Genomic DNA, 21,575 nt, shown 5'->3' with positions numbered 1-21,575 from the left:
AGCACGGCTCCCACTGGTGCATTGGGGACAAGTTAACAACACCAAAGGGGAACATAAAACCAGTGGGTAGCAGAAGTGGGATTAAAACTCGAGGCACTTCTTAGGGTGCCTGGGTGGCTCAGCTGATTGAGCATCTGACTCCTGATTTTGGCTCAGATCATGATCTGAGGCTATGAGATCGAGCCCCGTGTTGGGCTCTGCTCTGGGCATGGAGTCTGTGTAAGATTCTCTCTCCTTCTCTTTCTGTCCCACCCCACCCTCTCTCTCTTCCTCTCTAAAAAACAAACAGAAAACTCAAGGCATGTCTGGGTCTTGCTTGTGTCCTACAGATAAGACAGGAATGGGTTCTGGGGGGATGGGAGCAGGGACAAAACTATGTACGAATGTGTGGGTGTGAGGATGACTGGAGGTTCTCTACCCAGAGTGGGAAAAGACGGACAGTACATCTGTACCTTCAAATCTGGGAAAGCAGAGGGAGGAGGAGGTAGGGCCCAGACCTCCCTGTCAGTGGCTTACCGGGCCACCCAGGCATTGGTGTTGATGTTGAACGAGGCGATGGTGCCAGTGAAGCGGGGGGTTGTTTCAAAGAGCCACACCTTCATGTTAGCACAGGCATCCCACTGTGCCTTCCCATGTTCGTCAAAGCCATTGAAGCCCAGCCCCGTCAGAATGCACACTCCTTCCTGAGGGAAGGAGCAATTCCATGAGCCTTCCTGCTACGCTCCTTGCCACAACACCCCCCAGCTTGTTGAACGAGGACCCGCTTTCATTTTGTGACTTACCGTGACCAGCCAACAGGTGACGTATTTGTTCAGCACGAACTTGCCCCAGAGCAGCATGTACATGCAGCGGAACCAGAAAGGGTGGTTCTTGAGAGAAGGAAGAACGGCTGTGCGTTAGGGATGCTCCCCGGGTAAGGCAAATTTCCCTCAACGTTCCTCCTCTCCGCACGCGTGGCTGACTGCCGCGCATCCACCTGGCAGTCTGCTGGGTGGCCCTTCGCACAGGCTAAATAAGAGGAAGATGTAGGGAACCCAGCGGACATCCATTCGCCTTTCTCTTTGGAGAGTCCCAGAAACAGCCTCTTCCCTAACTTTGTAAAGCACCGAGCATTTGGGACATCAAGTACTAAGGGACTTTTTAGATATCCACGGTCAATGTTAATTTAAGAGACAAACCTACCCAGAGTGCGTAGGGAGCTGCTGCAAGCCTTTCAGCTGGGCAGGAGCAAAAGCCAGCACTTCCCCCTCCCTTGGTTTTTGAATTCCCTAGAAGCCCCCAATCTATCAAGAGAAGAAAACAGGCTGGAGAGGACCGGAAGCTACTAGGCTCCAGGGAGTCCCTGGCTGCGATACGTCAGGCTACGAGCTGCTCCCGAGGGAGGGGAGGGGCCGCTCAACGTGCACCTGGCACAGCCCTGTGCCCACGAAGGTCGTTCAGTGCTGGCTGATGAACATGTCCCGGCCCGGCTGGCATGGACACACCAACTCTCCCAGATCTAAGAGCAAAACCAACATGCATTTGTCGATGGTGTTACCCACTTCTCGCCTAGCTACAGGGATCCTTGCCTGTTCATTTCTAACTCGGACGCGGCCATGCGGCTGCTGCACCAGTCACCACTCACTTCATAGTCTTCAGTGAGGAGATAGTCTTCTGTGATGTGGGGGCTAAGCACAGTGTAGCCCACTAGGTAGACAAGGCCCAGACTCAGGCGCCTGAGAGCAGGTATGGTGCTGGAAAGGAACAAGCAGGGTCACAGTGGGCAGAGCCTCATCCCTTCACCCTCTGACCTTAATTACGCAGAGGAGTGTTTCAGAGTGTGTGGGACAAGGCGCTCTCGGTGCCAAGCCAACAGTCCATCAGCTTGATGTGGCTGGCTTTGAGGAGTGGTTAACGCAGGAGCCCGCCAGCCCTGGGGTAGGGCAGCATGACAAGGGAGCAGTGTGTGCAAGCCTGTGGGACAACACGGCCTTGCCGGCCTTCTCTGGCCACACTGGGCCTGAAGGGCCAAGGTAGAGGACATGAGAATGCCCGATTCTCAATCTGCTCCTTCCTACCCTGGCCGAATCAAGGCTCAGCCACAGGCCAGGCAACTTCTCAGGAAAGGGATTTTTCCGGTAACTTCAATTTTCTACTCTGATATGTGTGTGTGTGTGTGTGTGTGTATGTATATACATATTTTCATATATTTAACATCCCCGCCCCCCCAAAAATGGAGAAAATGGGTTTTAAAGGAAGGGACATGGCTGTTCAGGCAAAATCCTGTGGCATAAAAGTGAATGTTTATGTCTGTACTAGAGGGTCAGAATGGATGGCTGGAAGTAGCCTCAGCTGAAAAGGACCTGCTGGCCACAATGAGCAGGGATAGAGGGCCCATTACAACAGTCCTGCGCCTGCCGTGGCTGGGGCCTGTGAGCCAGGGCCACACTAGAGAACTCGGCCAGGGCTGGCCTTCTGGAAGTCATCTAGAAGTGGCTTTGTATAAGGTGAGACACCTATACAGAGGTCTGGACCAAGAGGGGGATTTACCTGTTTGGTATCTTCCCTGGTGTGTCAGTCAGCTGTCCCTGCACCAGCTTCATGTAGTGGTTCATTGAGAACTGGGGTCCTACCAAGAAGGCCCCATAGAAATAGGAGAAACCAGCAACTTCCAGCAGGGAAGGGACACCCCGAATGGCATATTTCTGTTGCTCAGAGGACAAGGAATTCTATGCCAAGAAGAGAATGAATGGTTCAGGATAGCCTTGCATCTCCCCTCAAGAGCCAGTCTGTGTGTTCCCCACCCTCGTACCCACAAAACCGGGCTTCTTCAGATAGCCGTCTCTTTGAGGGCGTGGTAGGGGGAAGAGGAGTCGCTTCACATGGAAATGAGGGGTAACTTAGCAACAGTTGACTGCTGCTTTTCCAAATGCCAGGCTGGCACTGATCTCTGGACTTTGTGCAGGAGCGGGATCTGGGGAAATTAGATTTGTTGATCCTTGCTCAGTGCTCTCTGAAACAGAACTCACACAGGCTGGGCAGGGGCGAGAGGCTCTGCTCCTGGCATCTGGGTGCAGTCTTTTGGTAGCAACAGCCTTTCTCCTTCCCTCTGGTTACATTCCTTAACCTCTCTGCGGAGGAATGGGTACTTACCTGATCCTTCCCTCCGTCAAAGTAGTCAACAGCCAAACCTGAGCAGAGAGAGAAGGCGTGGGTAGAGCAGAGGGAGGGCACTGAGGATGTGGCCTGTGGACTGAGTGTAGCCAGGAGCAGACCAGAGGGCACACAGAGCAAGAAAGTTTATGGTGGGACAGGGGAGGAGCCTAGGTGTAAACGGGGAAGGCAGTGAGCCGGCACTCACCAATCAGCTTCAAGGTCAGGACACAATGTGGCATTGTCCATTTGATATCGTAGTTGCCAGTGGCTGTGTAATAATATCCGGCAAGAAGGTAGGCCTGGTGGGGTGGGGGTGGTGGAGAAGGAAGAACTTATTCTACCACCTGCTCCTGCTAGGGTGTATTTTCTCCCTGCTCTGAAACCCACTGTATTCTTTCATTTTTCCTTTATCCTGGTCTCCTCCTTAAAGGCTTATTTATGTACCTATAAATGAAAGAAACTGAACCCACAGAGGGGAAGAGACTTGCTCAAGGCTTCTTGGCAAAATGAGGGCAGAACGGAGAATTCAGAGCTTAGAGTCCATGGCTCATTCCAAGCTGAATTCCTGTCTTGCATTTAAGCAACACCCCTCATGGCCAGCCAGCTGGGCTAAGCCTGGTCAGCACCAAAGAACCTGAGTGGCCCAGCCCTGTGCAAAGGGGGTTAGCTGGTGCCCCTCCCTGGAGGCAGGTAACATCTCAGCCCTGCCATGTGGAGATGAGACACTTGGTGTCTGTGAAAAGTGACCTCTCCGAAGTTGGGCTGCTAAAGTGATGCCGGGAGAAAGGACTAGAAACTGGATCTCCTAGTTCACTTCTGCTGCACCGCAGTCCCTGACCTCCCTGCTCCCCTGAATCGCTGTCCGCTGTGGCTGCGATCCGAGCAGCCCAGCCCGCCATCAGAGTCTGCCCAGGGGGTGGTGCGGTTACCATCTGGAAGCAGTAGGTAGTGAGGACGGCAGTGACTGTGCGGCCCATTAGTCGGAGGATGAGGAACTGAAGCACAATGCAGAGCAGGGAGTGGTAGAGCTGATTTCCTGCAGGCAGAGGGGAGCGCAGTTTAGGCTGTGGTTGTTGGGGTTGTTTTTTTTGCATTCCCACCCTTCCTGAAACTTCTAAACACAAGGAGAATTTAAAATTTACAGGAGAAACTTGGGTGTGAGGATTTTTTCTTTGAAAAGAGACTCATGGGGCGCCTGGGTGGCTCAGTGTGTTAAGCCTCTGCCTTTGGCTCAGGTCATGATCTCAGGGTCCTGGAATCAAGCCCCGCATAGGGCTCTCTGCTCAGCAGGGAGCCTGCTTCCCCTCTCTGTCTCCATCTGCCTCTCTGCCTACTTGTGACCTCCCTCTCTGCCAAATAAATAAATAAAATCTTTAAAAAAAAAAAAAGAAAAGTAAAAAGAGACTCATGTTTTGGAGGAAGGGAAGGAAATGAATTGTATCAATAGAAGGGACTGGCAGGGAGTTACTGAGTTTCTGAATGAGCTAAAGGGGTGCTGCTGATGACAGTGCAGACAGTGCCGGCGAGAAAATGATGGGGTCCGGCCAAGGTAGCCGCTCTCAAAATATCATCCGGGAGAGGAATGTCCGTAAGAGGCCAATTAAGCTGTTCCTGCGCACACGAACCCTCTTTCAGCAAGCACAGCATTATGACTTCCCTATCCATCGGATTCTCTGGAGAAATTCTGTTCAAGTCTGCTCCTTCCTGGGTTCTGGCCAATTGTGATGCCACTGCTGAGTTTACTCACCAAAGTTAAAATAAGCAATTGAGAGGCCTGTAAAGGTGTGGAAGAGATGGATGAGGTAGGTGTCCTTGAAGAAAAGGTAACGCCGAAAAAACACAGCCAAGGGGTAACCTAGAGGGGAAAAAAATCAGTGAGAGGGTGACCCATGCCTGATGCCCTCCTGGTTTTGTCTTAGAAGTTTAGCTGGCATGAAATGCAGCTCAGAGTGGAAAATCCATACATTCTGTGGACATCGGCAGAGACGGTAACGGCATCCCCAAGAATCAGAAGTCTCTTTGCAAATACAACTTTAAAACTGAAGATAGGAGTTTTACATGGAGTTGGTACAAAACTGGGTCCCCAGACTAGGTGTTCCTTATAGCCAATTAAATATCGTTAGGAATTTTCTCTTGTGTTCTTCTAAATGATTCAAGGAATTATGAGTGCCCAAAGATGCCCAGGGACACTATTTTACACCTTTATGATCTATCTGATGTCATTACCTCATCTGTTAGCAGAATAAGATCAGCTTACTAAGGACAAAAGTAAATTCATGCCAGGCTGCAAAGTCGGATTCCTGCCTGCATATACATTTGCGTACTCCTCACCTACTGAGGTCTGGACATCAACTGTGTTATGACTCCATGTGAATATCCTGGGAAAATGTTATCTATAGCTGTGATTCCCAGCACGGTCCCAGGGCCATGACTGAACTACAAGGGGATCTCGGGCTGGGCTGAAAGTGGGTGAAAGGCGGCTTGCTGAATTAAAAAGGGTCAATAACATTTGGTATTCCTCAACTACAATGAACCTGTTCCGAGGTTTTGCTACATGTTCTTAGTCAGTGTTCTAGCAAGAAGTCTGGCTCCCGTGCTCGGCAACACCCCTATGGCAGTAGTGTGTGCGTGCAAAGAACTGGAATCCTTGCGTCTTTCTGGAAGGACACCTCACCTATCCCATCACTGCATAAGTAGTGTTCATGGTTTACAGTTGCTGCAATTCTTGCTGTCAAATTATAAACTGCACTTAATTTTTCATGGGCAATACGGTGGGGAGCTTGGTGACCTCCACAATGCTCAGGAAAGTGTTATACCCAGAGAAAATGCTCAATTATTTATCAGGTGAACAAGAAGATAGATAATTGTGTTACATATTGGCCTATGTGCTTGTAGTCCGTTTTCTCATACTCCTTTTCTTTTAACTTAACACAGCCTGTGTACTTATGTATCCTGTTTTTTGTTTTATGTTTTTTTTTCCCCCTCACGTAACAGTGTATCAACTATCTGATCTCCTTGGTGCCAAGATCTGCCCATGTTCTTGGACTGCTGTTCTCACTGTGGGCTAGGCTCTTCATCAAATTTACAGCTTCGTGCAAGTAGTTAATTTTACACATATCCTGTGCATCACCGGCTCATTCATTCGACACACGTTTGTTAAATGCCTACTGTATGCCCAGTATTCTGTTTATAGAGCATTTGATGAGGGAGGAGGTGGCATGGAACAGTTTATTTTCTTGCTAGCTGAGATGAAGCGATATAGGATTACTAGCTCAAGGGAGAGGGAGGCATCTATGACCCTTTCACAGTCAGACGAATGAGCAAAGAAACAGGATTGAGTCTCATTACATATCACATGGGCAGAAATTTGGCAGGGACAGAGCAGCAGGTTAGCAGCAAGTTTTGCTAGGAACCAGAGCCAGGTACTAGAAAGTACATAGAATAGGGTCTGATAGCCTTAAATCTTTTGCTTTTTATTTTATTTTAAAGATTTTATTTGACGGAGAGAGAGCATACACCCAAGGGGGCAGGGGTAGAGGGAGAAGCAAATTCCTCACTGAGCAGGGAGCCTGACGACAGTGGCCTCTGTCCCAGGACCCTGGGATCATGCATGACCTGAACCGAAGGCAGATGCTTGACCGACTAAGCCACCCAGGCACCCACAGGGGTATAAATGAATAGAAGCAATAAACAGGGTAGATCTCAGGACGCCTGGGTGGCTCAGTTGGTTAAGCATCTGCCTTCAGCTCAGGTCATGTTCTTAGGGTCCTGGGATCAAGTCCCACATCAGGCTCCCTGCTCAGTGGGGAGCCTGTTTCTCCCTCTACCTGCCGCTCCCCCTGTGTTCTCTCTCTGACAAATAAATAAAATATTAAAAAAAAAATAGGGTAGATCTTAAATATCTAGAGTACTGATAAGTAAGTTCTACACAGCCAAGACCTTTAGGCACGAGGACTTTTGACCAATTGGAAGCCCTAAAACCATTTTGAATGTTTGAAATTAAAAACAAAATAAAACAAACAAAAAAATAAAAAACACAATACACACTACTCTGCTTCGTGAAGTTGAATATAATTTAATATTTTCTTGGGGATCTGGGCCATAATTACTCTACAATACAGTCATGACCTACCGAAATGTGTAGACCTGCTTGCTCTCACCCTTGTGGGCGCTCCACTGTCCGCATTCTGAGTTCTTGTATCCATTTCTTAGAGCTTTTATGCCCCTTTCCTCGCTATTCAGGGATCAGGAGTCACTTCCTGAGCTTTTTCTGTGTGCCTGCCAAGGACAGTTCCTTTCCCTATGTCTAATTTACCATAGCATCCCTTAGAAACCATAATTATGTTTTAAAGGTGTTAAAAAAAGATTTAAGAGCAAGAGTCTTATGTGCTTTCCTTACAGACGCAGGGCACAGGCCTGGTGACATTTGTCCTGGCCCCTCAAGGCCCTTTTCTCCAGTTTTCAGGTATATGCGGGGGGTGGATGGGGGTTGTTGAGTTCCACACAGGTAAGGGAAGGGTTAGTGCACGCTAGTAAACACAGAAGATGGAGCAGTTGGCAGGAAAATGAGAAGGCAGGAGGCCATGTTAGCAAAAACACAGATCATCACGGAGAACAGCAAAGCCCGGGGTGAAGCCGCAGAGAGGAAGAAGGAACTGTGCAGGGTGAGTTGCTGGGACAACCCAAAGCTGATTTTGAGTGTGTAAACACCAAACCTTGGTCTTGGCTGCCGCTCAGCTCAGCGGGCTTTGGAGCCTGGCTGCCCCGCAGGGATGTGCTGTTTTGAGGAGAGTGTTGTTTTACAAGCTGTTTCTGAGTCTTAAGGCTTTTCTGTGGGAGCCAGTGCTTAATATAATGGCTGTAGTCCCCAGAAGAATCTTTAAAGGCCAAAGAAAGGGCGCCTGGATGGCTCAGTCGTTAAGCGTCTGCCTTCAGCTCAGGTTGTGATCCCAGGGTCCTGGGATTGAGCCCCACATTCGGCTCCCTGCTCAGTGGGAAGCCTGCTTCTCCCTTTCCCACTCCCCCTGCTTGTGTTCCCTCTCTCGCTCTCAAATAAATTCTTAAAAAAAAAAAAAAAAAAAAAAGCCAATGAAAGCACCTCCTCATTCACTCCCTGCCCTCGAGTCTGATTTGGTAGGTCTAAGGGAAGGGACGCCTGGGTGGCTCAGTTGGTTAAGCAGCTGCCTTCGGCTCAGGTCATGATCTCAGCGTCCTGGGATCGAGTCCCACATTGGGCTCCTTGCTCGGCGGGGAGCCTGCTTCTCCCTCTGCCTCTGCCTACCACTCTGTCTGCCTGTGCTCCCTTGCTCTCTAACAAATAAATAAATTAAAAAAATTAAAAAAAAAAAAAAAAGAAAGAATGCTTTACAAAAAATCCTAAGGCAGAGTAGCAGTCTGTACTAGGTCCTGAGAATAAAATTCTAAGCCTGTTGACTAGGGGTTATGGTCTTTCTTTAATAGCACCAAACAAACAGAGGTTTATTTTATAAAGTTGTTTTTTTTTTTTTTAAAGATTATTTGTCAGAGAGAGCAAAAGAGAGCACAAGCAGGGTGAGCAGAAGGCAGAGGGAGAAGTAGACCTCACACTGAGCAGGGAGCCTGACGCAGGACTCAATCCCAGGACCTTGTGATCATGACCTGAGTTGAAGGCAAGACACTTAACGGACTGAGTCACCCAGGTGTCCTTTTTTTTTTTTTTTCTTTTTTAAAGACTTTATTTATTTATTTGAGAGAGAGAGATCACAAGTAGGCAGAGAGGCAGGCAGAGAGGTGGGGGGAAGCAGGCTCCCTGCTGAGCAGAGAGCCCGAATCGGGGCTTGATCCCAGGACCCTGAGATCATGACCTGAGCTGAAGGCAGAGGCTTAATACACTGAGCCACCCAGGCGCCCCCAGATGTCCTGTTTTATAGACAAATTTATAGCTTCATGCAACTAGTGAATTTTCTAGATATCCTGTGGATCACCAGCTCATTCATTCCTTTGAGAAATGTTTATTCAATACCCACTAATAGCAGGTGCCCTGTTTATGAAACATACAAGAACTTGCTTGGCTATTCTGTAACCGTTTCTTCTTTGATTATTGTTTTAAAGAGGGGGCTTCAGGGGTGCCTGGGTGGCTCAGTTGGTTAAGCGACTGCCTTCGGCTCAGGTCATGATCCCGGAGTCCCGGGATTGAGTCCCACATCTGCTCCCAGCTCCATGGGAAGTTTCCTTCTCCCTCTGACCTTCTCCCCTCTCATGTTCTCTCTCAACTCTCTCACTCTCAAATAAATAAATAAAAATCTTTAAAAAAAAATAAATAAAGAGGGCGCTTCAGAAACTTATCAGAAGATGCAGAATGCCGATCAAACAAACATGCTAAACCCAAGGATCCCCAACTAGAATGGGAATGTTCCAGTGGCAAAAACTAGGGCATCCAAAATACTGTGAACCTCAAGGCACACTGAACTGGGTCCTCGTCAGAGGCTCAAGGAGTCTCAGAGTATCCCAGCAGCATTCTCCAGCTAGTCACTGGATGTTTACTGGGGTCCAGGTGCCATCTGAGTAAGAAACTGGGATTTGTCACGACCTAGATTGCTCATGGCACTCCTGATTCTCTGTATACTAGCTGTGAAATTACTCATGAATCCTACAGGTTCCAAAGTTTCATTTGAAGAAAGAGAAATGAGCTGTTTACATTCCAGTCTGATACATTTCTTTGACTTTTCAACCTGTATAGCTATTTCTGGACTCTGGAGGAATAGGATATGACCCTGTATGATCAGTCAGTGGTTCATATGACCCCGGTGAAAAGAAAATACAGCATTTTTGGCAAGTGTGGGGGAGAGGAAAGGATTAGACAGAACTGCTGTGTGTTGGCTTAGCCTGACACTAACACCAAGTTTTTTCAAAAGAGACAACCACCTCAAACACCATGCGGAGGGCTGACATGACATCCACAGCGCACCTCAGGGGTGTTCAAACATTTTGGTCTCGGGACTACTTAAGGCTCTTAAAACTAACCGAGGACTTCAAATGACATTTTTCAGTGTGGATGCTATCTATTAATATCTCCTGTGTGAGAAAACAAAACAGAGAGAAATGTGAAGTATTTAATTACACTAATTCATTCAAAAACAGTAAATGGAAGACATTGTAAGTAACATATGTCTAATGAAAACAACTCTATTTTCCAAAACAAACCAATAAAGCCATTTAATGAGAAGCATGGCACTCTTTTACATTTTTACAAATTTCTGGCCTTTGTCTGGCTCAGTAAAAGATAGCTGGGTTCTCAAATCTGCTTCTGCATTTAATCCGTTAATATGTTGTTTTGGTTAAAACATATGAAGAAAATCTGGCTTTACACAGATATACAGTTGGAAAGAGAATCTTAATAGCCTTTTCACATTGTTTTGAATATGATTCTTTGATACCATACCAAAACTGGACAAGTAGTTTCTTAAAGGTTAACCTGCAAGCGAACTGGTTAACTTTCCATGCTGTTAAATTAAAATCCATTGGCCCCTCATGTGCTTTTAATGAACCTTTTACCCAGGCGTCATTTTTGTAACACCATGGACTGGTCATTTGGAAAATACTGGTTCACTGAGTTAGGCAGATCTCCCAAATATTGACCTCTGTTGTTAGAATACGATATCAAAAAAATACTATTTCTCAATATCACCACTGATTTCCAGCAGCCAAGTCTTTATATATAGGGAAGTTGTCAAGCTCCTGGTGAAGGATATAACTTTTCCTGCTCCAGCCCCCAGACTCTGGGAGGCACTGGGGTTACTTTCTGTCTATACGGACTGTCTACTCTGGGGACTGAATACAGATGGAGTCATATAATATGTAGACTTTTATGTCTGGCCTTTTTCACTTAGTATAATGTTTTCAAGGTTCATTTATGTTGCTGCACATATTAATACTTCATGAAAATTTTTTTTTATTTGAGTATAGCTGACACACAATGTTCTATCAGTTTCAGGTGTACAACATAGTGATCCAAATCATCTCCATGCAAAGCTATGCTCCCAGTGCATTACTCTTTCTTTATGGTTGAATAATATTCCTCTGTATGGATATACCATATTTTATTTATCCTTTTAATAGCTGATGGACATCTGGGTTGTTTCCACTTCTTGGGTATTACTGGATAAATGGAACATTCATGTCCAAGTTTACGTGTGAACACATATTTTCTGTTCTCTTAGGTATATATACACCTAAGAGTGGGTCTCTCAGTCCTTTTACCCTCTAACCCTGCACCTCAGTTGGTGGTGTAGACCAGTTTTTCAAATTTCCCATTTGTTGTGGACCAATACAAAGTCACAGGCTACAAAAGTCCCTAAACGTTTGCTCTCGCTTTCTCACCTTGCTTTGACTGGCAAAGGGTGGCCGGCTATAATCTGAATAGATTGCACTGACGACTATTTTCTATTTTGATGAAGGCTGTTTTTCTGGCTCCTCCTAACTATGGCTGATTTCCAGGATTCGGTGTTGACCCTGCACCTTGTCGGTGACACTGCCTCTCTGGAAACTGCACTACTCTCCTGTGCCTTAATAGGATGTTCATGCCAAAGACAAACACATCTTCAGCTTTCATCCTAACTTCTCAAGTTTCAGTTCCCCATTTCCTACTTCCTGGTGGGGCATTCTTAGTTGGTAATCTCATACCATCTAAAACACGGTCTTTAGGAAAACAGGACTTCCCCCCTACTCAGCCTTCTCCTGGCTGCTTTTTTTAATTTATGGGGCTACCATTCTCCAGGTCACACAACCACATTCAAAAGCCTGAAGGTGTCTTTGTCTCCTTCCTGTCCTTGGGTCTCTGGACATCCCTCTTTTCCAATGGTTCTCGCCAATGTCCACCCCTCCTTTGCTTTCTGTACTATGTTCAAGGGGAAGGCCTTCAAGCACTCGCCCTTGAACTCCTGCTGCACTTGAGTGCCAGCTGTGACCTCCCACCTGATCTCTCCTGCAGCCTGAGGCTGCCAGCCACTCTCCACCAGAGTACTCTTCTTTCTACTCCTGCTCAGAAAACAGTGACCCCCAAATGACTACTCACCAGAGGACCAGTCCCTAAGCCCGAGACTCAAGGTCTATCTTCTAAACTACATTTCTAGTTTCTCTGCTGCAGCTAAAACCGATCTGCTAATTTTTGCCCCAACATGTCTTATGTCTTTTGTCTCTAGACCTTAGGTCACACCAATCCCCTTATGTGGAACACCTTCTCCAACCACTCCTCTACCAAGTGAAGTCCTACCTGTTCTTGGAAACCCAGCTCAAGTGCTTCCTTCTGTATGGCTACCCTCAGACCACAATGAACCCATGGCCCCCTGTATTACGGATTCATACCTTATATACATGGCACTTAGTAGGACTAAGACTCGTTTGGCACATCATTATATACTAGAATATGCCACTCCTTACATTTTTGTTTTATATTGCACTTTTTACATATTCAATCTCTTTTCCTCAAGGCCTCCTATGTCCTTGAATTTCCCATAGCACACTAACCTATATACTTGATTTTTTGTTTGATCGATCAATAGTAATGGACACAGTAATGGACTCAAGCATCGGTTTCCTCATCTCTAAAACTGGGGATAGTACCTGCCTCAATGAGTTTGTCTAAGGACTAAAGAAGACAATGCATATAAGGTAGCTAGCATAGTGCTAACTAACTACTATAGGTGGTCAAAGACTTATACAAATACACATTCACAGAGAGTGAGAGGGAGGTAAGTGGGGCAAACTTTGTTTTTTTCCAAACACCTTCTTTCACCTTCCTGCTAATGGCCTTTCCCACCCCTTGTCTCCCCAGACCCTTACCACATTCCTTAGCTCAAATTTCTCTCTCTCTCTCTCTCTTTTTTTTTTAAAGGGGCACCTGGGTGGCTCAGTCGACCTGCCTTCGGCTCAGGTCATGTTCCTGGGATCCTGTGATTGAACCCGCATCAGGCTCCCTGCTCAGCGGGAAGCCTGCTTCTCCCTCTCCCGCTCCCCCTACTTCTGCTCCCTCTCTCGCTGTGTCTCTCTCTGTCAAATAAATAAATAAAATCTTAAAAAAAAAAAAAAGTTAGTGGGAAGAAAAGCAGGCCTTTTCTGAGAAATTCTGGGGCAAATGGGTATCAGAGCTTCTGAATCTAATCTTCATTCCATGTGACAACCAAATGACTAAGGGATTTCCTTTCCATCTGTATTTCAGAAGAAGATTCATAGCATATTTATTTTATAAGGATACTGACTTTGGCTTGCCAAAGAGCACTCTTTCCAAAATGCAATGCTGAATAAAGGCGCTGGATGGTTGGAAGAAGGCGGACTTTGGAGTGAAGACAGATCTCGGTTTGAATCCCCATTCTGCTACTTACTAGCTGTCATCTCAGGCTGGTTGATTGTTAACCTCGTAGTCCTCAGTTTCTGTTAACCTTTTCGTTCCTCAGCACAAGGAGTATCTAGCTTAGGGCTTGTATATTAAGCCTGGTACATATCAGATGCTCAGTAGATGCAAGACTGCCCCACACCTGCTTTAGTGGTGAGGGGCCCAGCGATCTTGTCTAGTCGCACCCGTTTGCTGATGTCTCCCAAATTTTCGTCTTCAGCCCAGACCTCTCCTCGGGACCCCACACTGGTATGGACTACTCAACACTTCGAGAAGGCGCATGCCTAAACAGACACCTCAAATCCAACAAGCACTGCCGCCTTACCTTCCTCACCGGAGCTGCTCCTCCCCTTGGCCTGCCACATTTCAGCAAACGGCAACCTAGCCTTCGTTCCCTTAGGACTGAAACCGTGCAACTTTGCCTCCATTCTTGACCTGCCCCCCTTCTGGCCTCAACCCAATCAGTCCACAAATCCTGTCTGTCTACCTTGAGAGTAAACCCAGAATCTGGCCACCTTGACCCCTGGTCCAAGCCAACACCACCTCTGGCCTGTGTTATCATATAGCTGGCTGCCTGACTCACCTCTCGCTTCTACCAGAACACAGCACCCACCCGCAAGGCTTCTATTCTAAGTTAGATCAGCTCATTCCTCTGCTCGAAACCCTCGGAAGGCCTCCAACCTCGCTGACCAAAAGCCAAAATCCAACCAGAACCTATGGGATCTGTTTGTCCTTCCGAGGCCGAGCTTTCTCTGACTCATCTCCACCACTCTGCCCCAGCCAAAGCTCTCCCTTCTGGATAGTCGGGCAGGTTCAACCCGGAGCCACCACCTTAACAGGTTCCTCGCCTGAAATGCCCTTTGCACAGATAAGCTCAAGTCGCTCTGGTCTTTACTAAAATGTCACCTTATCAGTGAGGCCTTCCCTGGCCTTCCTATCTAAAACTGCACATGCTTCCCCCCAACCTTCACCCGCCACCAACACATACTTCTTGTTCTTTGCTTGACTTTTCCTTTTCCCCTTAGCACTTATTAACTGCTTTTTTTACACACTATGTGTTTTATTTATTTACCAGTCTTTGGAAATAGGGCTTTTTGTCTATATTTCCCCCCCTGCTGTACGCCAGGGCTTAGCACAAATCCTGGTACAATAAAGGTCTCAAAAATATTTGTTGAATGGGTGAGAGAACAAAAGAATGAATGAGGGAATAGTCTGTTCTCTAGGCTGTCAATAAAATATTGATTAAGCAGCCATTATGTGGTCCGCACTGCATTAGGCCAAAAGGGGGCTGTGGCAGAATTAGAAGAGGTTTTTTAACTCTTAAGGAGTTTTTAGAGAGAGAGAGAAAAGAGGTACCAAACACCGATGTTCTCTATGTGCTACACAGAACAGCCAATGCTGGAGAAGTTAGAAAGGAGAGAGAGCAATAAAGACCAGCGTAGTCAGGATGAATTAGTTAAGGAAGACAGTAATGTGGATACACGGAGGTAGGAAAGAGCCTGGACGAGTCACTTCAAGAGGGGCCAGCTAGCAGAGGGCTAATACAGCGTAACAGAGCGGACAGGAAGGTTTGGGAAACTGGGCAGAGTCTGAAACTGACACAATAGGAAAAAAAATATCCATAGGATTGACTGGATGTGGGGGACGACGGAAAAGGACAAATTGAAGATGAGTGAACCACTGTGACGGTCTTCCGGAGTTTTGCTGGAACGGCCCCTAAAATATGAACAACTCTCTATCCCCTGTCATATTTTTAAGTCACCATCTGTTATTGATAAGCTTAAACAAGAGCAAATAATGTTTTTTTTTTTTCCCCCCTAAGTCCGTTGAAGCTGCGCTGTACGTACACATGGAAAATGTCTGGCCAATGGCAGGCTAATCGGCTCAATCAGACTTCCTGTCCAAAGAGGTCTAAGCTCATTTTTAAGTTCTGGTAAACATGTTCATATGTTCCCCTCAGAATGACCATCTTATTTCCGAATTCTAGTTTTAAGATGGGTAGATAGAGTTGCCACGAATTTGTCACCTAGATAAAACAAGGGCTGCTCATGCTGTATGTTAATTATACTTAATAAAAATAACTAAGGGGCGCCTGGGTGGTTCAGTCGGCTAAGTATCTGCCTTCGGCTCAAGTCATGATCTTGGGGTCCTGGGATCAAGAGCCCTGCTTCGGACTCTCTGCTCAGGCAGGGAGCCTGCTTCTCCTTCTCCCTCTGCTGCTCTGCCCGCTTATGCTCCCTTTCAAATATATAAAAATCTTTAAAAAAAGAATAATTAAAAAAAAATAAGGGGCTGCTCCTCTTTGCTTTACTTTTGTGGCATCCTGTGAGATTTTTATACTGTGGGGCAACTTACTATGCCTTTTTTCTCCTTGTCTAAGGCCTAAAGGGTGACTTTAAGGTAGTTAGGAAAGGAGCATCTTTGGAGCAGACAGTCTTGAGTACATCTGTTTTAGACAAGAGCACATATGGAAGCCGCAAATCTAGAAACTGATTCCTTATCCATGCCCATGTACCCCCTGGAAAGTCTTTGTGTACCCCTAGAGTACACATACCCCAACATGAGGACCCCTGACCTTGAGGTTTCCCTTCTGGGAAGTTAAAAAGAAGGCAGTACCACTGACAGAGACACAGAGACTGGAAGGGGAAGCTGGCTCTGGTGGTGCTGCTGCTGGTGAGAGCTGGAGCCCAGGAAAAAGATAAGCTCTCCCCAGGATAGGCCCCGAAACACAGGCGGGCCAGGGGCCGAGTCTTGGAAAATGCCTGTAATTCAAGGCAGTGGAAGCAAAAGAAATGGAGATAAAACAGGAAAATAAGGAGGTAAATCAGGTTGGTGGACACATGAGAAAGGAAAAAGTATTTTAGCAGGAAAGGAATTTAATCACATCAGACCTTACAGAGCCCAGGGAGGGTGAGGAAGAGGACAAGGTCACTGAAGTCACAGTGACGTCACTGGGAACTCGGCAATGGCAGCAGCTTGATGGATGTGGAGACCAGGAGAAGGTGGCCAGTTAAAAAGGCAGTGAGCAGGGTGCCCAGGTGGCTCAGTGGGTTAAAAAGGCAGTGAGTGGATAAAGGGGAAATGCAGGCCGGATATGAAGGCTATCAGTACGAGAAGTTTGGCAACAGACAACTGGCCAGAGAGCATGGCCGCTGAGTGAAGGGAACCATTCCTCAAACAGAGGCATTCTGTCCACATGTGTTTTCTGAAAGAAAGCAGTAGAGTGGAAAGGAGACTGCGTATGCCACAGGAGGAAGGATTTACCTCAGAAAGGAGGAAAGAACCCTGGCTCTTTCCCTGAGGCTGGAAGGCCAGGAGAAGAGGCAGGCAAAGAAACATGGAAGGTGGAGGCTGAAGTTCATGAAAAGAACCTTAATCTCCTCAGTGAAAGGGGTGATGGGGCCATTCTTGGGAAGAACAATGTGACTGGGGGTGGGTGGGTGGAGGGGAAACATAGCCCATTCCAGGGGCATCGATCGCCCACTGGAGTCTCTTCTCTTTGGGAAGGTTACTGAAAACCGCAGGGGGCAAGTCCGTGGCTGTGAAACATTTCTCCTTCTCCAAAAGTTCGAAATTCTATAGCAATACGGCAGAGCTCTTGGACTTCTGACTGAAAACATCACTGCCAGTTCATGCCTATCCTTGTCTGAACAGGATCTGCTCCAGCTGGGGCGCTGGTGGATGGCACATCTGCCCTACGAGAAGTTTCGCAGAAATGATTCCAAGCAATTTAACTGGTAAGTAACTTCATTACATGAAAACAAATAAATCATACACAACAGAACTTGCAGCTGGTCTGTATCTTAAAGGCACAACATGCGACCTCAATGGCGTTTGTCTGAAGAGCCAACTGTTTGCTAAGGATGCCGGAGCCCGACAGCACACATTTCCTGTGTTTTCCACCACGGTCTACACGGAACTGTCTGGGAGAAAACGTAAAGATTTTATTTATTTATTTATTTGTCAGAGAGAGAGAGAGAGAGAGAGCGAGAGCGCACAAGCAGGCAAAGAGGCAGGCAGAGGCAGAGAGAGAAGCAGGCTCCCTGCTGAGCAAGGAGCCCGATGCGGGACTCCATCCCAGGACCCTGGAATCATGACCCAAACCAAAGGCAACAGCTTAGCCGACTGAGCCACCCAGGTGCCCTGGGAGAAAACTTAAGAAGCTCCACTTGACATCTATGCTTTTTAGGGTACCTGGGTGGCTCAGCTGTTTGAATGGGACTGCCTTCAGCTCAGGTCATGATCCTAGAGTCCCGAGATCAAGTCCTGCATCGAGATCAAGTCCTGCATCGGGCTCCCTGCTCAGCAGGGCGGGGAGGGCGGGTCTGCTTCTCCCTCTGACCTTCCCCCTCTCAAGCTCTCTCTCTCTCTCAAATAAATAAATAAAATCTTAAAAAAGAAAAAAAATCTATGCTTTTACATCCTTTTCTCCAGATTCAGAGGAAGATGTCTCTCCCTCCTCTTTAAATATCTCCTCCTCCCCTTGGGTCCCGATCCTTGGAATTCTACCCATCTCAGTCTTTCTGCAGAACTTCCCTTCCAGTCTTTCTTGCTAGCTTTCTTATTCTTTCCTTCTTCCTTTATTACTGTCACTGACACCGGTTAATATCGAGGAACCTTTACTGAATTCTTACTACACGTCACGCAACAAGTTAAGCACTTTACACACATTATCCCACTTAATCCTCAGAACTATTTGAAGTAAGAAATAATATTATTGTCTTCAGTGTCTGAATGAGCAAAAACACATCAAAGCAGTTAGGTAACGAGTTGTGCTGATCAGCGAGTAACTGACGCAGTTCGATGCTAAACTCTGGTTTCACCTCTAGGTCCATGACTTAAGTAAGCCCCTAGCAAATGATCTCCCCTACCTTCAAACAGCACAGGCTCTTGGTTTTCCCCTTCTAGCCACGCCCCCACCTCTGTCCCTTTGCTGCTGCTTCTGGCTACTGTTCAGTTCCACTTCATCCTTTTGTTAATCTCCTAGAATCATGATTTAACTCATTGTCTCTATTTCTTTTTTCTTTTTTTAAAGATTTTATTTATTTATTTGACAGACAGAGGTCACAATAGGCAGAGAGGCAGGCAGAGAGAGAGGAAGGGAAGCAGGCTCCCTGCTGAGCAGAGAGCCCGATGTGGGGCTCGATCCCAGGACCCTGAGATCATGACCTGAGCCGAAGGCAGAGGCTTTAACCCACTGAGCCACCCAGGCGCCCTTCTTCCTTTTTTAAAAAAATTTATTTAGGGGCGCCTGGGTGGCTCAGTGGGTTGGGGCCTCTGCCTTCGGCTCGGGTCATGATCCCAGCATCCTGGGATCGAGCCCCGCATCGGGCTCTCTGCTCAGCGGGGAGCCTGCTTCCTCCCTTCTCTCTCTGCCTGCCTCTCTGCCTACTTGTGATCTCTCTGTCAAATAAATAAATAAAATCTTTAAAAAAAAAAAAAATTTATTTATTTGACAGAGATCACAAGTAGGCAGAGAGGCAGGCGGGGGGGTGGGAAGCAGGCTCCCCGCTGAGCAGAGAGCCCGATGTGGGGCTCGATCCCAGGACCCTGAGATCATGACCCGAGCTGAAGGCAGAGGCTTTAACCCACTGAGCCACCCAAGCGCCCTTTTGTCTCTATTTCTTGTCTACCCCTTTCTTTCTCAGCCTTCAGCACTGTTTTTAAGGACTGTTTACTGACAAGATTATGGCAACTCTTTGGAATTTCTAGTTACAGATGGCTGAAAAAAACCCGTTTCATCCTTATTTTACCTGGATGTTGTAGTTTTTCTAGACTATGGAAGGTTACCATGGATAATGGGTATTTTGTTTTGGGCAATACTGAAAGGCCATACTGGAAGTATCTATCAAATTTCAGTCAAATTTTTCTAAGAATCCCAGACCAGGATATAAAACAGGACTGCTTTTGAACCTGGCTTATTTGTAATTTTTGTTTGTAGTTAAATTTTATCAAATATTGTCCCATGAAAATTTCATCATAATTACTTCTACTTTGAAGATCTGCCACTCAATTCTTTTTCCATCAAAGTGGAAATTCCTTGTGCTAAACAACTATGTAGAGAAAAGAAAGACATGGAAATAGGAAGGACACTGCCTGACACTGTCTAATCAATGGATCAGTAACTGATGAGGCATTTACATTGAGTTACCGATCACTCTGTAGCCGGAAGGGTGCTTGTAGATTACAGATATTTAGGTGAGAATGAAGCTCTCACCTTTGGAATTTGTTCAGAACTGGTCCTTTGTTTCTCTTCATCAGATTAAGCTTACTGACAGTAAGGGCAAGGTGCCAACACACCTTCCACCCTCTGACAATCTTGTATAGCTCGGGCTGAGTCATACGCTAAATGGTTATTCACAGGATATACGGATTCTTAGAATCCGAAGAAATCTTAGAAATCACTGATTCCAAAACCTTCATTAGATAAGACACAGAGGCCCAGAGCGGATAGCTGGCATGCTCAAGGTTAAGAGAGAACAGCTCAAGTTAGAATCGACATCACCTGATTTCCATTCTGATATTCTTGCCACATGCCTTGGCACTTGGCAGTGACCTGCGAGTGAATCACTAATAACTAGCTGTGCGCTTTTAAAGCTACAATCTACTTTCAAGCCCCTGGTTGCAGACACAGGCACACTCATGTTCATGTTTGCTTATCCTCCTATCTAAAAACAACTAAAAACTACATTTTCTTCCCAATGATTTATTTATTTGAGAGAGAGACACACACACAGAGAACGAGCAGGGGGGACGGGCAGTGGGAGAGGAAGACAAGTAGATTCTCCACTGAGCAGGGAGCCCAATGTGGGGCTCGAGCCCAGGATCCCGAGACCACAATCTCTGAGTGGAAATCAAGAGCTGGACGCTCAACTGACTGAGCCACCCTGCTGCCCCCCAAACTACATTTTAATGTTAAATCTAGGTGCTCTCCAATTCTCGCTTTGTTCATCTGATTCTTGGGGACTCCCAGTCCCTATCTTCACGCAGTGCAGTAAGAATACAGCAGTTCCTTTCTGAAAGTCTCCTCCTGCTGAGTATCTCAAATATTTTGACAACTCTGACACAGGGTTGAAGAAAACTGGGAAAAGTGATCAAAATGTCCTGGGGATAAAAGAATAGAGGGGACATTTCAAAGGTAAATGAGTGGATGGCTGTTACTTGTGAGAAAGAACAAAAAAGGGTTTTCTATGAAGGTTAAGAAATACTAGTTTTTGAGTCATTTAACCCAACCAAACCACCTAAACGAGCTGCTCCAAAGTCTCACTGAAAGTAATTCTTTAATTGCTCCATTTAAGCCAAGTGCTCTCAGTAAGAAGCAAGGCCATCTGAAGCTCACAGACACACACGCTGGCTAACTGGTAAAACGGACTACAGAAGCTGAAAAATTATGACACGATGCAAGACTGACTCTGATGTCACCAGTGTTGTTTGGTGTCATGCCACAGGGAATGAGACACACGGAAATTGTCGCTAGCTTCTTAGTCCCGGAGTTAGCTGTCCATCAGAGCGAGCCCTCCTGAGCGTTTCAAGTCTGACTGGACGGCAGCAGGGACATCAAGCACGTGATCAGCAAGTCTAAACATCTGGTTATAGTATTTTACTGTACTACTAGTTTGTTCGAATGGTCACGGAGTTAGTTACTTTAGAGAACTGTTTTTTCCTAAATCTTAATCTACATAAATTTATAGACCGAAGGAATGTTAAAGCTCAAAGAGTGCTGACTGGCATTTCTCCCTTTCAGTGGAACAGGGACAAAAGCTGTTCAAGACTGACTCTGAGGTGCTTTAAGATACCAAAATGTCTTAATGAGCAATGACAAAATGATACTCCCGTCACCTGTATTCAGTACACTTTTTTTAAAAAGTTTTTTTTTAACTTTTTTTTTTTAAAGATTTTATTTATTTGACAGAGAGAGATCACGGGTAGGCAGAGAGGCAGGCAGAGAGAGAGGGGGAAGCAGGATCCCTGCCGAGCAGAGAGCCCGAAGTGGGCCCGATCCCAGGACCCTGAGATCATGACCCGAGCCGAAGGCAGAGGCTTAACCCACTGAGCCACCCAGGTGCCCCTA

The 21,575-nt window shown here is 46.5% G+C and overlaps 1 protein-coding gene across 1 annotated transcript in view; it reads right to left on the bottom strand.

Annotated features, from left to right (window-relative positions):
* Positions 1-21,575, bottom strand: part of LPCAT3 (lysophosphatidylcholine acyltransferase 3) — a 38,918-nt gene that overhangs the window by 1,574 nt on the left and 15,769 nt on the right. Inside the window, exons 2-9 of the mRNA XM_080812542.1 lie at positions 4,883-4,990; positions 4,065-4,171; positions 3,341-3,434; positions 3,133-3,170; positions 2,530-2,708; positions 1,625-1,733; positions 783-869; positions 517-683 (exon numbers count right to left, since the gene is read on the bottom strand). Of these exons, the coding sequence (XP_080668668.1) occupies positions 517-683; positions 783-869; positions 1,625-1,733; positions 2,530-2,708; positions 3,133-3,170; positions 3,341-3,434; positions 4,065-4,171; positions 4,883-4,990 (889 nt within the window). The remainder of the gene's footprint in view (positions 1-516; positions 684-782; positions 870-1,624; positions 1,734-2,529; positions 2,709-3,132; positions 3,171-3,340; positions 3,435-4,064; positions 4,172-4,882; positions 4,991-21,575) is intronic.

Source organism: Martes martes (assembly GCF_963455335.1).
Source record: "Martes martes genome assembly, chromosome: 8".
Taxonomy (NCBI): Eukaryota; Metazoa; Chordata; class Mammalia; order Carnivora; family Mustelidae; genus Martes; species Martes martes.
The sequence above is the reverse complement of the archived record's forward strand: the minus strand, read 5'-3'. Positions and strand labels throughout refer to the sequence as shown.